Raw genomic sequence first — 25,286 nt, forward strand, 5'->3', positions numbered from 1 at the left:
AGATGCTTACCATGTACCAGTGTACATGAAATAACAGTGTCTACTTTTATTTACTGAAACTGTCTCACATAGAATAATTTTCTTTGGTTTTATTTTTCTTTCCAGGAATCGTATTTCAGGAAAAAACAAAACCTGCAATGGTTCACCTCGCATGAATTAGTGTTTAACAGCATTTCAATAGCAGGAGGAAAACCCTGCTTTTGATCTCATCCTAATTCCCCGAAGTATGGGATACAGCCCACTCTGTTTCTGGAAACTACAGACAGGCTCATCAGGATGAGCTCATGCAAGACTGAAATCATAAGCAGTACATGGAGCACATCCCCATGCCACTCCTATGCAAAGCTTGCCATGGGATTTATATCACACAGCAGGGTTACTGGGGTTGAAATCCAGAACTGGAAGTCAGATCCATGAGCCAGTGTTTACTCTGTCACACCTAACACACAACACAATTTACACACCTAACTTGGTGTGTAAATGCCAATAATATTAATATCTCTGCCTTTTTAAAATCAGTACAATGCCTACATATTTAAAGTATGTTAAGGCCCAATTCCTTCCAAAAATGTGCTTCACATTCTAGCACTGAATGCAATACAGAAATAAAACAAAGTCTACTAAGGGAGACTCTCACTGACAGGATTATCCCTTGCATCAGGATATTTTCTAGAAGAAAATTTATGCCTGAAAGAATACACAGAATGGCAGACTATAGATCAATCTTAGTGTTGATTTTGTGGATGACTCAGTATATGCAGCCTTTTGGGGAAGATGGATAACTAAGTCAGCATTTGGTCTATTGTCCCAGGGCACCAATCTGTCAGTAATTTAATCAAACCACACTTAGATATATGCTTTGGTCAGGCAATAGTGTAGAGGATGTGTAACTTGCAACACATCCCACTCCCGTTTATCTTCTGAGTGATTTTAGGAATTCCAGTGCTGGTTACACTTATGATCAGGCTACCAGTAAATCTTAACATTTCCACATAGTGCATATTTTTGTAAGAATGAAGGACTTTGTACTCATTTAGTTCAGATTCCTTTTATAGCAACCTGCAAAACTGCTTGCAAAACCATGACACAGTCTGGGCTATATTTAGTGAAGTTAATTTATAACACTCTTAAAACTGGAAGAAAAGTTTTCAGCAATAGCACAGAAAGTCAGCAGGTCCAAGTTGTATGACTGATTCTGGCACATACGTGGTGTTGCCTAATTTCTCCTCATCCTTGCCAGCTATATTACCAGGATAAATTGGTAGACTTTTAGATTGGCCCATGACTGGACAAAAGCAATACAATTATTAGTAGCAATAAAGGAGGCAGAAATGCTTGAGAAGTTCTTCTGATTATTTGTGGAACAGCTGGATGAGTGTGTGCTAAGATGTGATGTTTGATAATAATACTGTTTTGACAGTAGCTCAGGAAGATGGTGAACTGCAGGTCTTGATGACAGGCATCTTCAAATTACCAGTTCTAAATTACTTTCACTCTGAACTTTTGTAATTACTGACTAAGGAACATCTTAGATCACTAAGGGCTCAGAATGCCTTGGGATACAGAAGAATTTTCAGAGGCGATCCAGAAAAAAAAAAAAAAAAGGTGGGGGTTGCAACTGACATACAACCTTTATTAATAAAGAGATGATGGAGGATAAATTAATCACAGTCAACAATGAGTAACAAAAAGACATTCTTTGCCAAACTTACTTCATATCTTTTGTGATTATATTGGAAATTTGTTTGATGCTAGTAATAATGCTGGTATAACAGACCTTAACAGGACATATGATGAGATTTTGATTAAGAATTGACTACCAATAAAGGCTAAACAAGGCACTCACTAAATTGATTACAAACTAACTGATAGAAGAAAGAGCTATAGATAGCACTGTTTTTATAAGCTGAGACACATTTGGAGAAAAGAGGCAACATTTTTAGGATATAACATAGAATGTTGTCATAAAATTCTGTTAGGTGCACATCATCACTTGACCAAAAATGCTGTGAAGATCTCTATAGCCCCAAAAAATCCAGTCATAAATTTTAATCTAATTTTAGTGATGCTTTAGAAAGTAAGACTCAGTTTGAAATGTTGTATTACCTGAAGTTGATCTTGATGAAGTCTCATAGGCCCAAACTGCACATCTGTTACTGATGCCTAGAAGAAGTAAGAAGAGGGCTTATTAATACATATACACCCAGGGAAGAAGTAGCTGTTAGAGAAGACATTATTTACCACTGCCTGATGGACATACTGCTATCATTATGAAGCTGCTTCCTCATGAGGCCCTTGCTCTGCTTTGGTAAATTTCTCTGCTAAGCTGCATTAACATGGTAAGAAATCAACAAGCTGTTCTCCAATTTGTTACTGTCGTTTTAAATCTAAAGTAATGGATCAGTCATGAAAGTTTGGTAGACAGAGTGCTATTTTTCTGCACCTTCTTTTTCTGCATCTCAGATGTTCTGCAAAACATGGAATTGTTTAAAAATGGCTTTTTTTAAAATCCAAAAAAGCATTAAATCTCCAGGGGAAAAGCAAAAAATGACTTTGTTCTTAGCATATCACATATAACAGGTGCCCAAGAATGCTACAAAAACATTATTTTCATTGCTCTAAGGGTATTTGCTGCATTCCCTCCTTCCCTCCCAGTCCCCCCAGTGAAGGTTTCAGAATTCAGATATTTGTATTTGATGATGCATCTACTCAGCATGCAAATTTCCTTTGGAAAACCCTGCAAAAATGCTGTCCTGTGTCATGCTTTCTGCATGCCAGTGATTCCCATATTAGATTCTCTTTGAGTAACACAGGCAACCCGTTCAGCTTATGATGCACAAACTGAGCTGGGACCCTTCCTTCTCATGAGTCCCTTCAAGCAAAGGAGGTCAGTGACCAGAAGGGCTGTTTATCACAGCTGCTTCTCTTTGATACAATAAATCATTAATCAATATGGGACAAACTGTGTGAAGTAATTAAACACATAAATCCAGAGAGAGACTCTAACAGGACTACCCAGGTTAGGTTCTTTAGGAATTCCCATGAGGCAGTATCTGCACCTTCATGTGCTTAAATATTGTTCACCTCCTGTCTCAGAAATGAAAACTGAAAAGCAGCAAATACAACGCTCCCAATTCACAATGGGAAACAAAGTGCAACCAATGGTCCTTGGAGTTACACAAACTCTTCAAAGGTAACGGGAGTAAAAAAGCAGAAGGAAATTATTTTTGGCAATGCAGTAAATGGAACACATCTCCAGATTCATGTGTACAAAGGAAAAAATCTTTTGAGCACAACAGTGGCATTCTTACATTGCTGCTTTTCAAAGTAAAACCACACTTGAAGATCAAATTTATTGCTTTGCAGCCTAGATTTTTTCTAGTAAGTAATTTTAAAGAATCATCAGCACATCTCACAGAAAAATCTTTTACAATTACATGCCCCATTCTTTCTATGATCCTGCTGCTCCACTGCTCAGCCCTCAGAGCTTCTCATATGGGATTTTATTTATTTATCAAACATGAAGCAAGGAAAAATGGCAACACAGAAACTGCAAAAACAAGCCAGGAACCAGTGTTCGACTGTGTTACTTAAGAAGGCCTCTAAAAGTTGATATTAAAATGACAAGGAGGGGGTTCGGATTTAATCTCAGTCATTTTGGTCAGATTGGTTTAATTTAAATACTCTTCAGCCAATTTTTCTAATTTTGAGACCAAAATCTTTTTAGTTGGAAAAAAATAAGTTGGTTTATTCCCCCTTGTGGCCCATCATCCAATTAATCAGAATTTACACTAGAAAATAGCAAATACTCTTGATGATAATGCACATGGCAAGAGGGAATCCAGCTCTTTGCACCCATGTTACTGGTTTTGCAGCACTGCCAGTAGTAACTATTTGTCCTGAATCAGTAAGATTAACAGAAATGCCTGGAGGACACAGAGGTAAAGTATCTATTGAGTAAGATGCTTTTTTTTTTTTTTTTTTTTTACAGTCACTTTTTTTTTACCACACTTCAAATTAAATTTTCATTTGAAACATTTATTTTGTATACTCTAGCTGCAAGCATAAAGCAGCAAGTGCTTCCAGCTTCACCAGGAGATGGGCAGGAGCTATGAGGTTCAGCCCCAGGGCTGGTGTTTGGGGGGATGTAAATCCCAGCTACCAGGTCAGCAAACCCTTGGGCTATCAGTCCCAGTCCAGGGGGGATATTATCAAATCAGACAAACCCAGAATGCCAGGTATTGCTTTTCAGATATTTCTTTTAAAAAGGTTGTGAATTAATAGTCACCAAAGTATTTAAAGGGCTGAGCCTGAAAAACGCTCTTCTGTCGAAACCTGTGGCCATTTCTTCACAGAAAACACCTGATAACGGACCTTTTAAGCTTAAATTACAAGCACTGCCCAAATGAGAGAAACTATCTTGATACATGTTAATTTGCAGTCCTGAGTAGAAGCAAAACCCTGGCCTGCATCTCAGCTGGAAAACTTTGGTGAGCTCCAGTTAATTCTTAATCCTGTTGAAATCTGTTTAAATAACCTGATTAATCATTTGAACTTTTCATGTGCTCCTGGCAGCTCTCAGAAGTACCATGCTGATTAAGTACTGTGTCAAAAATCAAGGCTTCAGCAAGGATTAGAAGAAACTTTCAATTCTTGGTCAAGTAAATGAGCTTTAAAAATACTTAGAATCCTGCAAAACCAAACACAGCCAAAGCTCACAGGTACAGTAACTGCAAATACGTCTTTGTTCACTCACACCTTTTGCTATCTTCCTTTACGTTTCTTTCTTACTTGAAAAACAAAAAACCCAGATTACATTTTCAGATTGACAGACAAGATTTATGCATGTGAGAGCTCTCCGGGCAGGCACAGCTTGTAACAAAGAGAAGTAAAACTAGTTGTAGGTTCCTGGAACTGATGGTGATAAAGCTGAGTCGCTTGTCAAAGAGTCGCTCCTGGAAGCCTCCTAAATGCCGTGTGACTGTGGCAAGACCTGTTCTGAGCACTCTGACTACGAATTCCAAATTCCTCCTTGTCTAAACAACCTTAGAGGACAGCCTACAACCTGAAGCCAGGGACCGAACCAAAGAGATGGTAGGAAGGGGTTCTGCTGGAGATTCCTTTCACCATCGCCTCCTTTCCCTGCAGCCCCATACTCAAAGTATCCCAAGAGTTCAGGCTGGCGCCAGGGCTCTCGGTCTCAAATACATCTAAATTCTAGAATAGTTTGCAACAGTAACTAATTCCCAGGCTTTTGAAAATGCAAACCTTTTTGGTTCATCTGCCCTACTGCAACTTCCACAATAGCTGTGGCTTAGTTCCCCTCGGTCTGGGGAGTGAGATGCCTGTAATAGCAGGCTGCAGGGCAGCAACTACTACTTAGCTTTAATTGCAGACAGCAGCTCAGTTACTGCAGCAGCGTTTACACCCTCTGCTTAGAGACACAGCAGATAATCAACTCCAGGCTACTTTAAATGCTTACACACGGCAACTGCAGCCATTTTACATGCTCTGACCAGCTGAACTGCTGTACTTATTTTCCCCAAAGTGTGCCTTTTTTTATTTCCACACTGTATTTTCTCTCCTGCTGGCCTGGCAAAGTGAGATCCATCCCCAGGCAATGGCATTACTGCTGTGGGTGGGGAGGTCTTCTCCTGACTGCTATGTGTCTGCAGCTCTGCACTGGCCAGAAGTTACCTGCATGTTGTAGCAGCTAAGCAAACACTGAAATTGCTGATATGTAAATAAAAACAATTGAAATAAGTTTTGAAAAGACAAACCCAAACAACTGTGACCGATCTGATTAAAGTCCAACAAATTCAATGTTGACCTGATATAACCCGGTAAAGTACTTCTGTGATTCTTTCTTCACATGTTACCTGAACAGAATCTACAGGAACGGTCTGCTCATGGTTGCTTAATTCTGTTGTTTGTTTTGTTGTGGTTTTTTTCAATACCTATAGTTAGAAAAACTTCAAATGAACTTGATCAGTGAATAAGTGGAAAGGAGATAAAGAAATAAAGGGAAATAGGAAAAAAGGAAATAAAAGGAAAAAAGGTTAGAGAGAAAGCTGGCTTGATCCACAAGCTCCCTATGGGGATAAACTGCCTGGCTGGCATGTGGGACACATCAAAGCAGCCCACAGGTCTCCTATTTGCTAGAGGTCTCATATCTTGGCTTTCTCCAAAATGCCTCTCTTCCCATTAGCAATTGGAGAGGAGAGCAAACCTAAAAGGGCAGAGTCAGCCCCCAGAAAATCCTCTGGCTATTAACTCCCGTGCAATACTCCTGCTATGGAGGGGCAAACACATTCCTTCTGGAGGCTGATTTTCTTAAGTTGCTCCTTTTATGAAGCTTTTGTGGGATGTTTTAAAGCAAAAGGTAATCCTTGTCAGAACTGGACCCATGAGCTGCTGGAGCCCTACCCTCTACACAAGATGGGCTGGCCAGGGAGCTGCTGGCATCCTGGGGAGCAGGAATGCTCCCCTGAAATCTTCCTTCACAATCCACATCTGCACCATCACTTCCTTCCTGCCACAGATGGGGCTGTGCAGATGACAGGAATGACTTTTTGTCTGGGCATGTGATCTCCATGCACAGCCCCAGCCTCCTGCTAGCATCCCTCCCTAAAGGGCAGCTGGAAGCATTTCTGCTCCTGCTGCTCTTCTCACCTTTTCCAGGTTAGAATTTGCAGGAGGAGACACAACAGTGTATTTTTCCTGCAATTGAGTTGAACAAAGAAGTGACAAACTTTAGCTGAATGGATTGTAGATGGAAACTGCTGCTGTATCACTAACATCTGGGTTTGGAAAGCAGACAATGACAAGAAAAGTTCTCTTAGTGTTTAACACTAAGTAACTGCCTCTTCAAATAAAGACTTCAGCCTCAAGGCCCTCACTCATTAAAATATATGACACAGATAACTGCCATTATTTTTCAGAATCACAGAATCAGCCAGGTGGGAAAGGACCTCTGAGATCATCAAGTCCAACCCTTGACCCACTACCACGGTGGTTACCAGACCATGACACTGAGTGCTACCATCAGTCTCTTAAAACCCCCCAGAGATGGAGAAACCAAATTATTAGAATCCATTAGTAGACGTAAGACTTTATTTCTGGTCCTAATGGACTACAGGCAGCAAAATTAACCATTTTACTCAGATTACTATTTTAACACATCACGAAAAAATGTGTCTCATCTAATTTTAAAATATATACTTTAAGTTTTTGACATACACTGGGTATATGACAAATCAGCACGAGTTGACTCATTACAGTAAGATTTTACAGTTTTGATCAGCAAGATACATTAGAAACTTTAGGACTGTTAGCAAAAACTGAATTTTGATAATTCTGAGAAAAACTAAGGGATTAATTTTATAAAGGAAAAAATACCTTTTCTTAACCTATTGTTAAGCACAGATATATCAACCCAGGAAATGGAAGCTCAAAAAACCTCACAGATTTATACTATACCTTAAACTTTTAATTGGTTCAGGATCTGATTAACTGATTACTGGCAGAAATTCAAAATCTACATGATGATACACTTTCTCAGAAACCTCAGCCAAATCCTTTGATTTCATAGCTGAAAGACAGGATAAAATCCATTTGCTATAAACTGACATGACAAACTCCAGGATGCAGTCCACCCAGGTCATACCATTGGTATGACCATTTCTACCTGAACATCGTGGGGCTTTTTGACTAGGTGTGACTAACACGAGCAAGGAAGTCTCTGTGTTCAGGATGAGCTACAGGTTTTCACTATTCACACATAACAGTTTGTAACAATTATCATCACTTTATGAAATACATTAATACTAATCCAATCCATGGTCATTTACCTATTTTTTCCTCAGTGAAAATCGACCTAGGTCAAGATTTTAAGACTTTGCTTCCTATTTTCTATGCAACTTCTGCTAAACACTTGGTATCACTCCTTGAAAACCCTGACAGCACTGTTGTGTTGCTAACTTAATGCTGGTGCAAGTTACAAACAGTGCTGGCTGAGCAGATCTTCCTAAATCACAACTCATAGCATAGAATGAATTTTACAGCCCCTGGGCTGAATTCTGACCTGGTTTGCAACTGTGAAAATTCTGAATTCAAGAACAAAGGTAATCCCAGCTCTCAAAGAGCCTGAGACATATGCATTCAAGTTTATTCTTTGCTGAAATACAAAGATAAGAATTCTGAAAGGCAACTAAAATTTACCAAAACTGTTGTTCATGCTGTTAGTCCAGCCCTTGGCATTTTTTTCTATTTCTGTTTCATAAAAGATGTAGGCAAATGTCACAGACTAATTAATTTACATGATACAGCACCCTAACTCAGTGCAATTTGCTTTGACAAAGTCTATCACATTGACCCAAAGTGGTTCCCACTAATTCATCTCTGTCAAGAAGCCCATATAGATGAAGATCTTAATTTCAAGGTCCAAAGATCACCTGAGATTCTGCTATAGTATCTTTTTCCTTTTCTCTATTTTCTGTTCTAAATGGATTCCTAGAAGAATTACCTGCAATGCTGTTAAAACGGTGATGGGGTAACACACCCTTCTGTTTTTTTAACATGTTTCTTAAGTCTTCGTACCAGTTGTGAACCAGTTTGACACAAATTAGCCCTTATGAGCCAAAGTCTGACATCTGACTCACATCATTAGCAACCCAAAATTTGGACAGCTTGTGGGTTTTGTGAGAAGAAAAGCTTTATCGAGCATAATGAGCTGCCAGAGCTCTGGGGTCAGGCTGCTGGCCCTGTCAGCCCTGAGACCCACTCATTCCTCAGTTCCATATGCCTGTCCTGCTCTGAAAATCCAGCCCCTCTTAAACTGCTCAGTCTGGAGGCAAGTTTCAGGTGAACCCAGGTCCTGAGGAACCTCTCCCAAAGGTACCCACACCTGGGGGGCCTGGGGCTGCTTCCCTGCTTGAGCACTGTGCCCATGGCAGTGCCACCAGGGCTGCCCCAGACTCCAGGAGCACCCTGATGGATTTTGGCTACATGTTCAGCTTGCCACACATGCCAACTATTATTATACATGTTTGTTTGTGTCCTGGGACTAATTCCCCACTGCGTTTCCTCAGCATTATTCCACTGCAATAAGTAAAGCTAAATTAGAACAAGGCTGGAGTAACACAGTTGTGAAATCAGACTTGCTGACTTCTAGCACACTTCAGTCATGACTGAGAACTCCCATTTTGTACTGTTTATAAAATCTCCCCTGATTTGTTGCAGACAACTTTGGTTATCAAGTTGCAAGCACGTCTCAAGCAAATGTAAATCATCCCGTTTCATTGGGAATAATAAATAATGCTGTCCCAAAATGGCTTCTATTATTATTTGCAATGCAGTAAGGCCTGGGTAGCCTGTGGCCCAAACAAGTGGCCCACAGTGGTATCCTGGCAGCCAGGCAGTCAGCAGTCCTTGCCTTTGCCTGAGGTCAGAACTCCTCCAAAGAAAGTACTAACAATTTGGGGTCAGGTTGCCTGGCTTCCCAGCCTGCTGACAGCAGCAGACACTGGTAATGCTGGGACCATTTGATAATAGCTGAGACTTGATAATACCTAAAACCAGAGAGTTTCTGGTATTTCAAACACAACTTGCATTAGAACTCGGTAACCACAATGTAATCCTAAATTTGTAAGGTAAGCAGATACAACTCCAGTAAAGTAACTATGCAAACATCATGACATGGTTCCACAAAAGTCCTCATTCCCAATGAAGTATGCACCAAAAAGGGACAGAATAAATCACAGACAACTCAGGCATAGAAAGCCATCTACTCAGTAATCCACACTGCCTTTTTCTGTCTAAAGTGAACAAAGTTGATTGGAAACCAGTTCTCAAATCAAAAGCTATTCAAGTCTAGCAAGTCACAGCATCTACCCAAAGCAGAGGTCCCTCACAGACCTACATGCTATGCACAAGTACATAGAGCTTGAAATTTCATCTATTCATCTGTTTAAGAGAGAAAAAAAATGTGAATTATATGCTCCACAACAACCTTGTTGAATACCCCGTAAGTGCCCCATGGTCATCATTCTGCCAAATACTTTTACAACCAACCAGCACTGAATTTAAAATGCTCTAGGCCTTCACCATCTTAAGATGAGCTGGCTTGCTGGGATCTTCATTAAAGTCCTCACTTTCTGACTGAATTTTTTCAAAAAATTGTCCATTCAGGCCACATACACACAGATCTTTGGAAGCTGTGAGCTCTTCCCACATCGTTATCCCTGGGCTGCTCACTGAACTATAGCCAAATATTTCTGTGTGGTGAGGGCATGCTGTAAAGCATTGGTAGTTATATCCTGCACTAAGAGAAAAACAGCAGCTTAAATGATATGGCTTGTACTTTAGAAGAATTTTTTAAACCCTATAATAATGGTTTTCTATACATAGGTTGCAGAAATGGATGCCTTTATCAATGCAAAAAAGAAGAAAAAATAGTATGACCATTTTCAACTGTACAAAGTCAAAGGGGTTTAAATGTTTACCTTTGGAAGAGTCCAGCTTAAGGGTAACAGGAACAGAATGCACGACATGCAGAAACTGAACTGCTTCAGATGAAAAAAAGATGTCATCTTTAAGGCACTAGCACCTAATTCCATGTTTTATTTATTTTTGACAAATTCAAGGGTCACCTGGAATACCCTGCACTTCAGAGCAAATGTTCTTCAGGTCAGGCATCCTTAATATTCTGGAGTTACTTGCAAATAAGGGTTGTGATTGCCTTTGTGAGACATTACCTTGAGGGAAGCTGAATAGCACACGTGTGGATACTAAACCTCTCTGAGTTTCAGCAGCTCTTCCCTTGTACTCCAGCAACTGTTTTCCCCTTTGCAATCAGAACCAGCCACACTCTATCTCATAAAATACTTTAAAGGTAGCCACATAAAACTGTCAAGCCCAGCAATTCCCAGAGCTGAGAGATCTGTTTCCTCTCCCTTTTCCCCCTCACCTTACACAAGTCTGGCTACTCCACTGGCAAGGGGAGCTATAAACGAACTCTGGAGACCAACTAACTCCTCATACACTGGTGTTGATATAAAACTTTTAGTGTGCTGTCCTCTCTCATCTGTCGGCAGAAATAAGCTCTACCCAGATATAAAGACTAGCCAAGAAAACATAGAAGAAATTGGTCTTTAAGTCTTGCAGGTCATCATCAAGACACACTGAAAACCAGAGCATTAAATATGTTGGTGCTTGCATCACTTCAAACAAATAAATCCAGCCCTGGCTTTACCAAAATCTTTGAAAATTAACTTCTCATTCCCCTACTGCTGCCTCAGGTGTATGAATTTTGCAGGCAGGCTGTAGCTGACTTTCCATCCCCTGACTTGAGCAGACACTTTAGTACAAGTACTACATTCTTCTGGCCCAGAGGGACATTCTTGCTGCCTGCACTTTAACAGTTGAGCTGCACAGCACTCTGAGAGATTTAAATATGGCACAGTGGTTCTATTGTTTAATATTATTCAAACTTCTTGCTCTCTTGTGAATCTGCAACATCCTGGTGTATAGCAATAAGCACTAATCTGCTTCATAGTTATCATCTTGTTCTTTCTAGTAGATACCACTTGCTAGTTTCATTTAGGGATGATTACAGATGCATCAGGATATAACAGATTTCTGCCATTATCAGTTTTATTTTTTTTCTTTATGCACATGAATTTCAGTGGAAGTTTTTCTTGAACCATCTGGATTTGAGCAGAGTCAGCTGAATAAAAGGAAATTCCAGTCTATCATGAAGACTTCCAATCACTTTCTTTATGTCAAACAAACTTCCAATCACTTTCTTTATGTCAAAAAAACTTTTCATGCCTTGATCTACATACACAGCAATCACCAGAAACAGACCAAGAAAAGCGAGTACAGCACAAAAATAGCATAAACCTATCAGTGGATCTGCTAGGCTTTCCAGAAGATCCTTGCTTTCTTCTAAGCCATCTATTTTTAAGAAACAAACTTGCTTTTTTGTATTGTCATTAATAAACCATTGTTTCCACTGACACAGTTCAGGCTTTCACTGACCGTGACATTTTTTTTCTATCTACTGCCATCCATTACCATAAAGCACACATTCCCCAGTGTTCTGCTGTGGGGTCACAACCGGGCAGGTAGCAAGCTGACAGTCCCCCTCTTGAACAGCTGGAACTGCAGAGAAGCTCCTGTGATTGCTACTTTATCTTACACATCTCCAGGCTTTGAGTACATGGGCATCCTGGATACCTCAGTTGATTTTAGTCCTCCAAGACAGGAATGTGACACTATGGAGCTGCCTCTTTCTCCTTCCTCTTCCCCCCTCTCCCAGCCATCTGCCATGCACACCATCTCCACACAGCTTCCTCAGGTGTCTCAGAACCTTCTGGACACCACTAGCATGTGGTTTTCTGCACAGTCCAAGAAGTGTGCTCTGCCCATCTTCAGTAAGCATGAGCTTGAGCTCTGCCCTGTACCCTGCCTGGGAACCACTGTCAAAGACAGCAAAGATGCAGTCCCTGAGATATAATTCCATGGGCAATGCCATGTCAGGGGGATAGAGGCCAGTACAGTGAAAGAGAAACATTCAATACTGATAATAAAAATTTCAATATTTTTGTTTATTGAATATGGGTTTCCCAGGCTGAGGGTAAATGTCTACTGATACTTGAGAAAACCAAAAGAGAGGTTCTTGGCACTCCCAGCACTTCTAAGTAAAGACCTTTTTCCCCAATAAGTGAAGGAAGACTGAGGACATATTCAAGATGTCTTTTAAAAAAAAATACAAGGAACAGTAGTACATCCTTTTTTCACCCTAAGGTTTAACATTAATTTTGCTTCTTCACACCAATGAGCAACCCAGCAGGCTGACTCCAGGTTTCATCATACAGAAGAGACAAATGGCTTTAAGAGTGCTGGGGATCCCTTTTTTCTTTTGACCACTAGGAACTTCACTGGTTGGGGGAATGAGTGACTGATTTCCTCTGATAACAGATGCCTCTGAATTTCTGAGGACCTACAAGGTAGTTTGAAACCTGACACTGGTTTTCAGCTTGCATCTGTGTTCAGTACTGCACAGTGCTCCTGCCAGCCCACAGGGCTCATTAAGTATTACATGCTCAGTAGATGGGATCACTTGTTTTTTTCCTTAAGTACAGTAGGAGCTTTTTACAGTTATGCAAAGCTGTTTTTTTTGTTATAATCAGCATCACAATTAAGTAGAATTTGATGCAGCAAAGCAACTTCTCATTCTAGTTATCTTGTAAACAGAATTTCATTCTGCCTGGATTTGTGGTAGGCATGCTCCATTTTATTTAAGTGACAAAAATCTTTTGAAAACAATTAACTATGCTATTATTTTTAATGTAAAGCAATTTTTCACATTCTGCCTAAAACCAGAATTTCCTTTACAAAAGGATACAACAAAGATGACACTACTTGTATAAAATGATGTTAAAAACAGTAAAACAGCTTCTCAAATATTGGGATCACCAGATACCAAAATCTAAATCTACACCTAAATCTATCTGGCTCATCTAAAAAAGATCTGATGTTGTAGCCAAGGCTTGGACAATTGTCCTGTGATAGAAAACAGTGCTGAAGCTGTGTACACATGAGGACCCTGAGCTGTTCTGTCACATGTCACAGAGCTCCACACTGAGCATCATTTAGTCTGGCAGCAACATCCTCGTTTCACTTGGATAAAAATGATGAATTAGAAGAAGGACCTCTGAGAGAGAAGTTCCACTTAGTCATTATATAATGAAATGGTGTCAACCTATGCAAAAAAAGCTCATATTAGCTGCAAGGAAAACTGGCATCTATCCAAAATTCATCTCCTTGAGACAGAAATTTTGGCATCTGAGAAGATGGAAGCTAGTTCAATCTATTTTGCAACTATCCAAAATATGTTTCCACCCTGAACATTTTTGCTTTCTTACTCTGCTGTTTTTTCTAAGAAAGGATGCAATGGGCATAGGCCTTCTGCTGCAAGCGTGAAAGCTTCATGCTAAAGAACAGACGAGAGAAAATAGACATTAAAGTCCTGTCTGGCAACACCATTAATAAGTTCACAGTCACCATTTCCTCCTTCCTCCCCTGCACCAAGTGTTTCTTCCCAGACAGTGATCCAGACTGCTGATAGCTCTGGCAGAGAGCTTTTACCAGAAATTTTAGCAGGAAATGTTAATTTGCAAGCCTCAGTGTCCTCCCTCGAGGAAGACGGATGCTGTATCTGCACAGGCATTCTGTGGGGACTCATTGCTCCTCAGACCTGCCTGCAACATTCAAAAGAGAAACTCCTCTGTACTATTAGCAAAGCTGAGTAAGAAAACAACTGCACTCATTTATTTTCTTTTGCCTTTTCCCCCCAAGCAATGAAAAACTAGAAGAATGTCCAAAGCAAACACAAAAATTCTATTAATGAAATACCAATTTTAGTGTAGTTTCGTGGTATAACTGCACTCAGTCTGGTTTCTAGGACACAAAATCTAACTGGAAAGTTGTAGGACTAGAGTAAAACAAAACCATTGCTTTGTGTAAAAATCCTACTGCATTTCTATAAACCAGTTTAATGGTACAGATGGCCATCATGAAACAGTAAATATAGCACATGTATTACAAATAAATGAGATACCGGGCATAAATAGTTTCCTAGTGTAAAGGCTAGTGTCTCATGTAAGAGACAAAAGAAAAGCCAAACTCACTTTATAAACAGTTCCAAACAAGCTTCAGTAAAATACAAGTCACTTGAGAATTAAAATATACAAATAAATTCAGACAGATCACTTAATCTCTTTTTCTTCCTCTATGAACCTTGACCACAAGGCTGTGATTGCCTACTAGAGATTCAGGAGAGGACACTGTTCTTGATTAAGAAAGCTTTCATTAATCATGGGAAGTTTCATTTGACTTGTTTTATGTGTTTGCATGTTCCTTTACCAGGACAAATGTTCTTACTACATTCATATTTGTGTGGTTAGCAGATTTTTCTGCATCTGTTTTGTTCTTATCCTCCAAAGACAAAACAAATGGTGAGCTGCTAAATGTTGAACTTTTCAATTTTAGTACTACCTTGCAACAGGAATATATTTTGACTAAACTGTAAACTGTATCAGCCACTACCCTCTGCAGTCTAGGCAACTACCAAAGTTGTGCTTCTTTTCTTCACTACTTAATTTGAACCCCTATGTCCTACTTTGGATGACTTTAGAATATACTATGAGGTGCATAATTTAATCTAGTTATATTTTGTAATCTGATTTTGCTAAGATCATTTAAATATATTCCAAGACAACAAACCTTCTGTGAAAACAGCAGGAAAATATTAGAGGTGGCATCAAACCACAACTCCATGAGACATAAATTACTCACAGTATGTTCCCCACAAAACAGAGTAACAAATTTGCAGGCCACAATATGATCTTGTACCCAGAAATAGTTTCCAGATGAAGCAGGCAAGATTTTCAGTGGTTTTGTGACACAATTTCCTGCTATTGGAAGAGGGATAATCCAGTGCATTCAGTGCATGGATTCTGTCTCCTTGCACACCTCCTTTTCTGAGTTCTTTGAGAAATCAAAGCTAAAAAGGACATTTGTACAAAGGTAAAGTCCATCACTATGTCCTTCCTTCTCTGTGCAGCTGGTCCTGAATGCTGAATAGCTGATCACCTGTGAATTATTTTGTCAAACAAATTAATAAATACATTGCCTACCAAACGTGTGTCATATTTCAGCTTCACATCCCTTCTTTATTCTTAATTAATGCAGACCCACCATTGCTACCCAGATACTCTTTGGAAAGCAAAGCATGGCTTGTTTGAACCATGAGCTTCAAAGCTTTTATGATTGATTTGGTTTGTCTGTTTTTTACAAAAGAACCATGCTAATGTTGGGAATAATATTTGCTGGTACGATTAACATGGAACTGTGGGTGTCTTGACTCATATCCCACATCCTACATTTCTACTTCAGAATGAGTTTTAAGACAGAATTTCACAGTATATATGACAACTTCATAGTTTAACTGATTATTTTACTTTGCAATTCTACTTTGTATTTTTAGCCTAGTTTAATTGTTTTCAAATCTGCACAGCATATAACACTACCAGGACTACAATTTGACTGAGTTGCTATTTCTTTCTAGAGTAAGAAGACTCTTCTGGCTTCCCCGAAGTTCAACTTTGAGAATTTAGTTGCAGCACCTATGAGCAGCACTGTGCAAATTCATGTTTTCCACATAAGAAACTTTTCACAGAGTCTGCAGCAAGAAATTATTTGTGCTAAGTATACACCTTTTTTTTTTTACAGTACACGATAGCATATTTTATTCCTGAAATGTTTCATTATTTCCAGTATTTCTGTCATACAAAAAAAATTTTAATTTTCTTTTTAATCTACTTATTTGTCCACTGTCACTGCAGTGCATAGTGGTTGCTTCCTTGACACAACTCTCCCAGTGCCATCTGGTTGGAAAAACTGTCCCCTCTGATTGCAAGCCACAGGCACTCTCTGCTCTGTCATCTAACACAAGACTCAACAACTGGAGCCTCAAACTGATTATATCAGGTCTCCAGGAGTCAGAAGCAAACATCTGGAATTTATTTGTTAGAAATAAAGTGAATTACATCTTTTCAGGAGTTTGAGCTTGCACCTGTATTTATAAATCCCCATGAGTGCAAGTTATGAATAAATTTAATCAGGAGCAGAAGGCAGAAGGCTCTGATTTTGAGCCCTTCGGCTCAACCCCTGTCAAGGGCCTCAGGAAGACAGTGGGTACCGAGGTGCCCTGGAGGCACAATTTGTTCAGAGCTCTCCTCTTCCACCAGAGGATAAGGAATACACCATACTAGGCCCACCGTGCTCTTAGGACACGGGTCCAGCCTGCAGATCAGCAAGTTGGGTGGCAGAGTGTGTGCTTGTGGTTATCCAGCACCAATGACAGGTTATCCAGCCTTACACTCCACATGGAGAGCTGGGAGTTTGATCCAGCTTTGCCAATGGGGAAATGTATCCCAAAGGTTGTTTTTGTTGTCTGTAACACTATGAGTGGTTCAAACTTCAGCGGAAAATGTGAAGAGGACAAGAGGACTTTAGGAGGACAATACTGCAGAGTAGTGATGGGTACAGAGGTCAAAAGAAGCAACCACCACCAGTTATCTGATGGAATGGCACAAAAGTACAGGATGGACCTCTGAAAATATGCGGAGGAGGGCACAGAGAGGAAGAAGGGCAGGAGAGAAACAAAGAAAGAGAAGCCCCTGCCAATTGTTTGGATGAAGTGTTACCTTTGCCTAGGCACTGAACTCATTGTCTGCAGCCGTCTCCTTTCCTGCTTCTTTCCTGAGCCTCCCTCAGCACAGACAGGGATCATTCCAAATCGGAAGGTGACTGATGTGGGTCCTGTGCTATGGGGAGGTCTATGCTAGGGATTAGATCAACTTTTTATTTTCATTTGTGCAAAGTTTTCACTGCAGTGGTTTAACAGACTGAAGTGCAAAGCTGAGCACATCTGATCCAACTTGGCCTGGCAGCCTGTCTCAGATAATGTTTCTATTTAGGGATTGGTATGATCTTATTGAGAAAATCCCATTGCAAATGAAACCAAACTGTTGGAAATGCAAAGCAAATTCACACAGTTACTCATGGCTGGATATTGCATCCAGTTAATTTCTCTATATGAAGACTATGGGTCCCATTAAGGATGATGGATGCTGGAAGAACAGGAACTCTGGATTGGGTAGGCACACATTATAATCCTTTCTGACCATAAAGAATGATACTCTGAGGGAAACAGCATTTTTTTTCTCTGCACATACCCAAACAAGAGGAAGTCAGAAAAGACAAAGAGAACTCAGCATTGCAATGAAGTGACACAGCCCACATGCTCCACACTCAGTACCTCAAACACTCAGACTATTTCCAGTTACTAAAACCATTCCTAAGACAGTGCACAAAACTGAATTTAGTAGAGAAAAGTACTAGGCAAAAATGTTCTGGCTGTACCATAATGAAAACCTTAAAAAAATAAAGAAAAACTCAAACCCCTCAATGTTGTGCCTGTTCCTATGCACCACTCCAGCACACCCTGTTGGACTGCCTGTCATCAGATGTACCCTGACATTTCACTGCTGTGGAGGGCAACTCCCAATATTCTCAGTTGTGGGTTGTTTGGGTTTTTGTTTGTGGTTTTGTGTTGTTTTTTTTTACTTTTCTGTTTGGCTTGGGTTTTTTGTGGAGTTTGTTGATTTGGTTGGTTTGATTTTTTTGAGGGGGGTTGGTGGCTGCTTTAACAGAGCCATCAACTGCTCTTTGCCATATACGCAAGTTCTTTGGGGAAAGGAAAAAAAAAGGATTTGGAGACAAAATAACACGAAGCTGGGGGAAACCTTTTAGAGCAGGACAGACCTACAGAAGAGGTAGGGAAGCACAAGACTCAAGTACCAGAAGACACACAGCATGCCCTATTTTTACAAACTTCTGAACTAAGGTCTGCTCAGTGCATCACTGGTTCTTGTCCAAGTGGAAGTTAATAACCCTGCAGCACTGCCCAAAAGTCAAGAAACCAAAAATGGCAGAGGATCAGACCCCTAGCAGAGTTTCAGTACTGATCTCAACAACCAGACACTGCTGGACTGGCCAGTAGAGGAATTACTGATGAATTCATTGTTGGTAGTTCCTCCATCCAGAGAATTACAGCATGAGCAGCTTCACAGTCAACAGCTTGCAGAATGTTTTGCAATATCTGGATGGAGGTGTTTTCACACATACATCATACAGCACCACATTATAAACCAGTCTGTACTGCTTCAGGAAGCTACTAACCCAGTTCTACAAGAAAATGCATTCGTGGGGGGGAGGGAGGGGAAGGGGATGGCACACCATTAAAAAAACCCTCACAGCCTAAAAAAAATGTGGGGTTTTATCACGACTTGATAATTAAACTGTGAGCTTTATCCTCCTGGTAAGTAGGCAGCTCTAGTTCACAACTGAACACCTACTTTATTTATTTAGCTATGCTGCATTTAACCTTACATCCTGTCTGCTGGGTGCATCCGGCTCCACAGATCTCAATGCAGCAAAGCTTTAGCATAAGGTGGGGGAGCTGCTTTCCACAAGCCAAAAAACAGGAAATTTGATGACATTGTTCAGTGAGCAGACGTCAGCAGAGAGTGATACAAAAGAGTAAACAATTTCCTAGCAGAAGCAGACAAATGGGCCAGAACTGTTGGAATCCTGTGATGTCTGATGTGCTTTGCATGAAAATTACTGTCTCAATGAAATAGGGAAAGCCCTTCAGCTGATGCAAATTGGAGCTGCTCCCTGGAAATCTAGGAACTACACCAATTATGTCTGCTTAAGATCTGACTCCAGATATTTAGCTTTGTGAACCTGAAAACATCATATTTGAGAATTGATATTGTTGATATTCTAAAATATTTTGTAAATGTTCTCATTATTTTAAAACACACAAAAGATTGTTTGAATAAAAAGGATAAACTCCAGTGAATGTATGGAAGGCAGTGTCAGAAATGCAGGTACCATTTCATTAGGATCATACTGCTATCAGTCTTACACCTATATATATAGCATACACATACATATGTAATATAATGTTCTTGTTAAAATACTTTGGTCTGAAGAAAGCTTAGTGCTCTGCCAGTGTAACCAAACAGCAGGGACAGTATCTCCTCTTTGGATTTCAGTGTTTGCTTTGTGGAATCTGCTTCCATAGTTTCCAGCTACAGGCAAATGTCAAATGTAATCTGAAAACATAAGCTCTCAGCTAGGTGTGTGATGACTCAAAGCCAGGTTGTAGCATGGAAAAAGGAAACTTGGGGGAAAACATTTTGGCTTTAATTGAATGTCATTCTGCCTGTTTCTGTCCAATTTAAAGATCTTTTAACTGCAGGAAATAATAATGGACCCATTCACCACAAATATGGAGCTTCAGTATCGCATGCCAATCAGCTGTACCAAGAAAAAGGGTATCATCTGAAAAAAACTCTCTTCTCTACTCATCTGCTTATAAAGAGATCCCTAACGTAATTTTGCAGGCCCTTAATATTGCCTTTTGAGCTATCCCTTTCAAAAGGATGCAGAGAACTAATTCCTACCCTAAATGCATTAGTTCTCAAGAGAAGCTCTTGATGATCTGTCAGACCAGAACCTTGCTGGGTTTTTATGATCTGGGAAAATTCTCCAGAGGGATGCAAATCAGTGGGTACAATCACAGGACTCTCCCCTCACCCAGGCATCCCTCCTAGCCAAAATCTAAGCAGAACAGACTCCTAAGATGAAAATTTGAAGCTAAATTTAGAGCTGTTCACAAGACTGCCTGAGTCTCAGGAACAAAGGGAGCAAACAACAGGAAAGAGCGAGATGCTTCTCAGATCTCCTCACCAAATTCTCCTTTCCTCAGAGACAAAAAATGCAGTATGTAATCCTGGGGAGGAAGACACACCAATAACCATGTCAACACTGCAGTCAAATGACCAGGCAAACACTGAGCTATCTGCAATATAACTCCAGTGACTTGAGTAGAATTTGTTCTTCCTAAATATTGGTAAGCAGCCATAAACTAACAAATGGCTAGACAAAAATAAAATAAATAAAAACACACACCCAAAGAGCAACAAATGCCTATACAAAACAGCAGGTCTGTTAAAACCAAAACCAAAACAAAAAACAACAACAAAAACCCACAAAAGCAAACAACAACAAAAAGAAACAAAAAAACCAAACACCAACCAAACGAAAAATCAACAACAAAAAACTGCTTCTCACTCCTCACTCTACCTACATCAGAATTTTCCTGGTTTCAATTAATTTGTCATTTCAGCAGGCATTCAGCAGAATTTGGAACAGTTGGTGTTATTCGTCCCTGACTCCTCAGTTTGAATGCAAGAACAAGGACTGAGAAAAACAAACTCTTGCCTGAAGTTAACCATTGTCACTCTTCCTTTATCTTTGGTTACATGACAAAACTGAGTATATACATCACTACCAAAAACTTCCAAGAGCAAGCAAATAATTCTTGAGGAACTCCAAAGCATTTATCAGCAAAATATTCACCTGGGTCTGCCTCCAATGTCAAGAAGTTAATCTCAGCAGAAGACAGGTTTTCAGCAAAAGCTCCATGGCTTCAGGATGAAAACTTTATTTTACTATAAATCTCTTTCCAAATCTTTATTCCACTAAGGCTTATGGCTAATAGAGCATAGGAGGTTCAAGTTGAATATCAGAAAGAATTTTTTTACTGTAAGGGTGACAGAGCCCTGGAATAGGCTGCCCAGGGGGGTTGTGGAGTCTCCTTCACTGGAGACATTCAAAACCCGCCTGGACACGTTCCTATGTGATGTACTCTAGGGGGCCCTGCTCTGGCAGGGGGGGTTGGACTAGATGATCTTTCGAGGTCCCTTCCAACCCCTAGGATTCTATGATTCTATGATTCTATGATAGATGGACAGGGAGCTAATCCGTGCTCTGACCTGCAGCAAAAGTGACAATGGTGTTGTGACATGACCTGAGGGGAGACACATGACTATCCAAGTCTGTCATCTCCACTCTGCACTTATTTAGGGCCTTCCATTGTTAAGTTCTGATTTATGCCAATAGAGGTGAACGTGGTGACCAAAGGCAGACAGCTCGTGGTTTTAAATATAAATGAAGTTATGGAATCCTATTGTGTGCAAGCACAGAAGTGGGGAGAGCATAGGAAGGGTGGGTGGCTGTGCTGAGCAGTCTGCTGATAGAGGTTACAATCTCATCTGGATGGGGTCTGGCAGAAAGGAAAGTAACTTCTACAGGATTTCCCTCCCCTTTTTCAATGGCCTGAGGCCCCAGACTAGCAGGTATGACACAGTGCAAAATATTTTCAGTTATCTCTACAATGCCATACCAGTGAGTTTGATTTTGCAAGCCAGGCCACCACTTCCTTCTCTTCCCCTTGCAACTAAACAGAGAAATCTTTAACTTTGTGTCTGGAATATCTGTTGTTATCACCTACGTTCAATTACATTTTTAAGTATGATTTTGCTTAATGGAAGCTTTTTTTGAAATCATACTTGCACATGTGAAAGCACATTAAATCAGATTAAATAAATAACAGAAACATAAGCCTGGGATTTCTGGGGAGTTAACCTGGGGGCCATGAACTTCTTCCTATATTTCCTATATTTTACACTATTTTGGGCCACTTTACATTAGCATATAGAATAAACTGAAATGTTTTCTGATATAAAAAGAGTGCTTGTCAGGAAAAATGAGAGCACCAGGGGTCAGATGCACCTACCACTCACCCATCCACAAAGGGGAATGTGTTACTTACAGGATCACTGCACAGTGCTAAGCTTTGTTTCTGTAGAGATTTTGACATATGGCTGAAGTTAGGCCTTAAATTAGAATATTTCTCTTTGAATTGAGAAATGATCTTTCTCTGCAAATGAATAGTGTATTCAGTGTGAATAAAGCTTCTGCTATTGCACAGTTCATCTTCTCTACTGATGTAATTTCCTCTGAATTGCTTCTGTAATATTAATAATCACCATATAGCCAAAGAGGTCATATACTAGGAATGTATACTTTAAAATTCTTCAACATCACCAAAGAATTTGAACAAAAAAATCTATGTTTCTGACTAGATGGGCACACTGAGTGACTTGCAAGGAGATGACCTTATGTCATTTAAAGGTGGGGTAGAGAAATCTGACAAATTATTTGGAAAAGCCTCCAGGTTGCAGAAGTGCAGGAGTTAAACATAGAAAAGAAAATCACTAATGAACAGTGAACCCAACCTTCATTAATAAGCAAAAAAGAGTCCTAAACAAAGTAATCACGCTGATATAACCAAAGGATCACAAAAAAACCCATGGAGACTTGATTTATGGGTTCTGGACATTTCTGCTATAATTCCTGACAATTCTTGTTCTCAAGTGACTTTCAAGCAGCAGCTTCTCTTTTCCTGAACACATCAGAAGCAACGTTGTGAACGTGACATTTTCAGTAGTCAGTTCCTAACTGGCAGACACCTCAAGGATCCCCACTTAGCTACCCAGCTGAAGAGCAGAAGAAAAAAAAGCAGCTACAGAAAAATGGAGGTTTCTTAGGAGACTGGTACCTTTTAAGATAAACGTTTGGTACGAATTTCTCAGAAGACCTCAGACTTCTGGAAGCTGCACCTCAGGAAGCTGCAGGTTCATTTTTGTGGTGAGTGCTCTGCTTGGTTGGACTGTGCTAGCTCCAGGTGTTGTGAAGAAGTTCAGCTCTTTGCACATAAGTGGTAGCAAAAGGGAAAAATTATCATCTACCACATAGGGCAAGGGAAATAAAGGCCCAGGTCCATCCTACCTCATCCTAGTCACATCACCAAGAGGCCAGCTGGAAATCCTTGTCACCTCTGTACCTCATGGACAAATACAGGGACCAATGTTTCAGACAAGAGCCCAGAGGACTGTCTGACAGATCAGAGCTGCTGGCAGTGGAATGGGATTTGGGAGGATCTGCCCCTTCTTGAATGATTCAAGACTCACCTCTTGAGCTTTAATAGGATACCCATGCTGATATACCAAGGGAAATGAATAAGTGTATTTGAAAAATTAAGTTAATGTTTAAAAAGGAGAACTAACACATTCTTTAATATTTTTGACTTATAAAAGCCCTTCATATCACCATATATAAGAATGAATGAAGCATTTTTCTCCTTGAAAAAAAAAATTACTTTTTAGTAAAAAGCAGCATTATATACACAGACAATTTAGAAACCGGATAAAATACTAAGTAAAAAAAAAGAAGTAAATTTAAGGAGACAAGTTGTAGGGCACATTAGAGTGAAGAGAGAGTAGGAGCTGAGAAATTAGCTTTCAAGAAATGGTGTCAGAACAGAGTAGCTGGGAGCTTTCAAGATGGGCTGACATCTAGTAAGCTCAAGCTAAAGATAGCAGTGGTTCCTCAGAATATTACAGAACCAATATCTCACCAACACATTCTGGTTTTCTGTCCTCAGGGTAAATACAGGTTGATGACAGAGACACTCTGGTATTTTATGTACTGGAAATCAGTCTTTTAAAAAAACTGTTCTGGAAGAGATCCAAATACTGATTTAAACTAAATCATTTTGGATATAATTTTCTTCCTTGTAGTCCTCTGGTTTCAAGTTCACTCCAGCTTTATTCACACTGAATACACTATTCATTTGCAGAGAAGGATCATTTCTCAATTCAAAGAGAAATATTCTAATTTAAGGCCTAACTTAGGGTTTTTTCATCACTTGTAAGTACCAATGCTACCAGGTCTAGAATCAATTTAAGGAAGCTCAAAATACTTCACCTTTCCCTCATAGCCAGAGTTCCAGTTCCTGGAGTCACATGAGTGCATGAGATCTTGGGTTTTCCTGGCAAAAAGGTTATTTCTGCCTCTTACAGTTCCAAAAAAAAGCTTGAATCCTAAATGTTTGAATACTAGACTGTCAGAAGAAAGAACCAAAGTGAATAAAACAAAACCAAAACCCACATATTAAAAAATTCTCAAGCTTACTGCATTTTTTTAGCTGGAATAATGACTTTTAATCCCCTGGAGCTGGCAGTACTGCATCAGTGCAGCAGAAGTGGGTTGCAACTGCTGCAGGACTTTGCTCTGAGCAAGAAAGGCATTAAGTGCAAAGCAAAACAGGGTGAAAGGACAAGAATCAGCCTGATAAAGACTGGTGCCCAAACTCAGATGCCTGATTAATATTCAGACATCTGTCTTCAGCACCCTATTCTCAAATACAGGACTGCCAGTTCTCAAAGGAGACATGCAATAGGAAAACCAGCATTTGGATCATCCCAGGTGGACAGAAGTAACCTGGGCTACCATATATCACAAAGGCCAAAGGTGGAAAGAGCTGTTTCCACTGCATGCCCAAGCAGAGCAGCACACACAGGAACAGGTAAGCCAGAACAAAATGTAGTCAGAGATGAGAGATCACCCTGCAGAGGGCAAAGAAGTCAGTCAATAATTTACACTACAAGAAAAGGTTATAATTTCGCAAGGCAGAACATCAGATCACACAGCTAGAAGGCATCTGCAGAGGTCATTTTGACCACCCTCTCTCCCAAGGATTAATCCAAGGATTAATATAGTTATGTAGCCCTTAACACACATTTGCCTGAGCTCCATGATGCTCTCAGCAGCCGACTGAATTGCTTCACTGTCTGCTCTGTTTAGAGGTTTTTCCAACTTATCAGATTTCAATATTCTCTATAGTGAAGGCTTAATATACTATTTCTTGCCCTATTCACCATGGAAATGAAAAATTTGTT

General features: G+C 40.0%; 1 protein-coding gene across 11 annotated transcripts in view; it reads right to left on the bottom strand.

Moving 5' to 3' along the window:
• The window catches only part of PDE8A (phosphodiesterase 8A), a 153,085-nt gene that overhangs the window by 32,618 nt on the left and 95,181 nt on the right, over positions 1-25,286 (bottom strand). For 10 of the 11 annotated variants that reach the window (XM_071754434.1, XM_071754432.1, XM_071754425.1 and 7 more), the window contains one exon: positions 2,107-2,163. In XM_071754434.1, coding sequence (XP_071610535.1) covers positions 2,107-2,133 — 27 coding nt within the window. In that variant the 5' untranslated portion in view covers positions 2,134-2,163. Of the gene's footprint in view, positions 1-2,106; positions 2,164-2,443; positions 2,831-25,286 lie in introns of those variants that run through there. The other variant, XM_071754427.1, reaches the window with a different exon arrangement.

This window comes from Heliangelus exortis, chromosome 11 (genome assembly GCF_036169615.1).
Source record: "Heliangelus exortis chromosome 11, bHelExo1.hap1, whole genome shotgun sequence".
Taxonomy (NCBI): Eukaryota; Metazoa; Chordata; class Aves; order Apodiformes; family Trochilidae; genus Heliangelus; species Heliangelus exortis.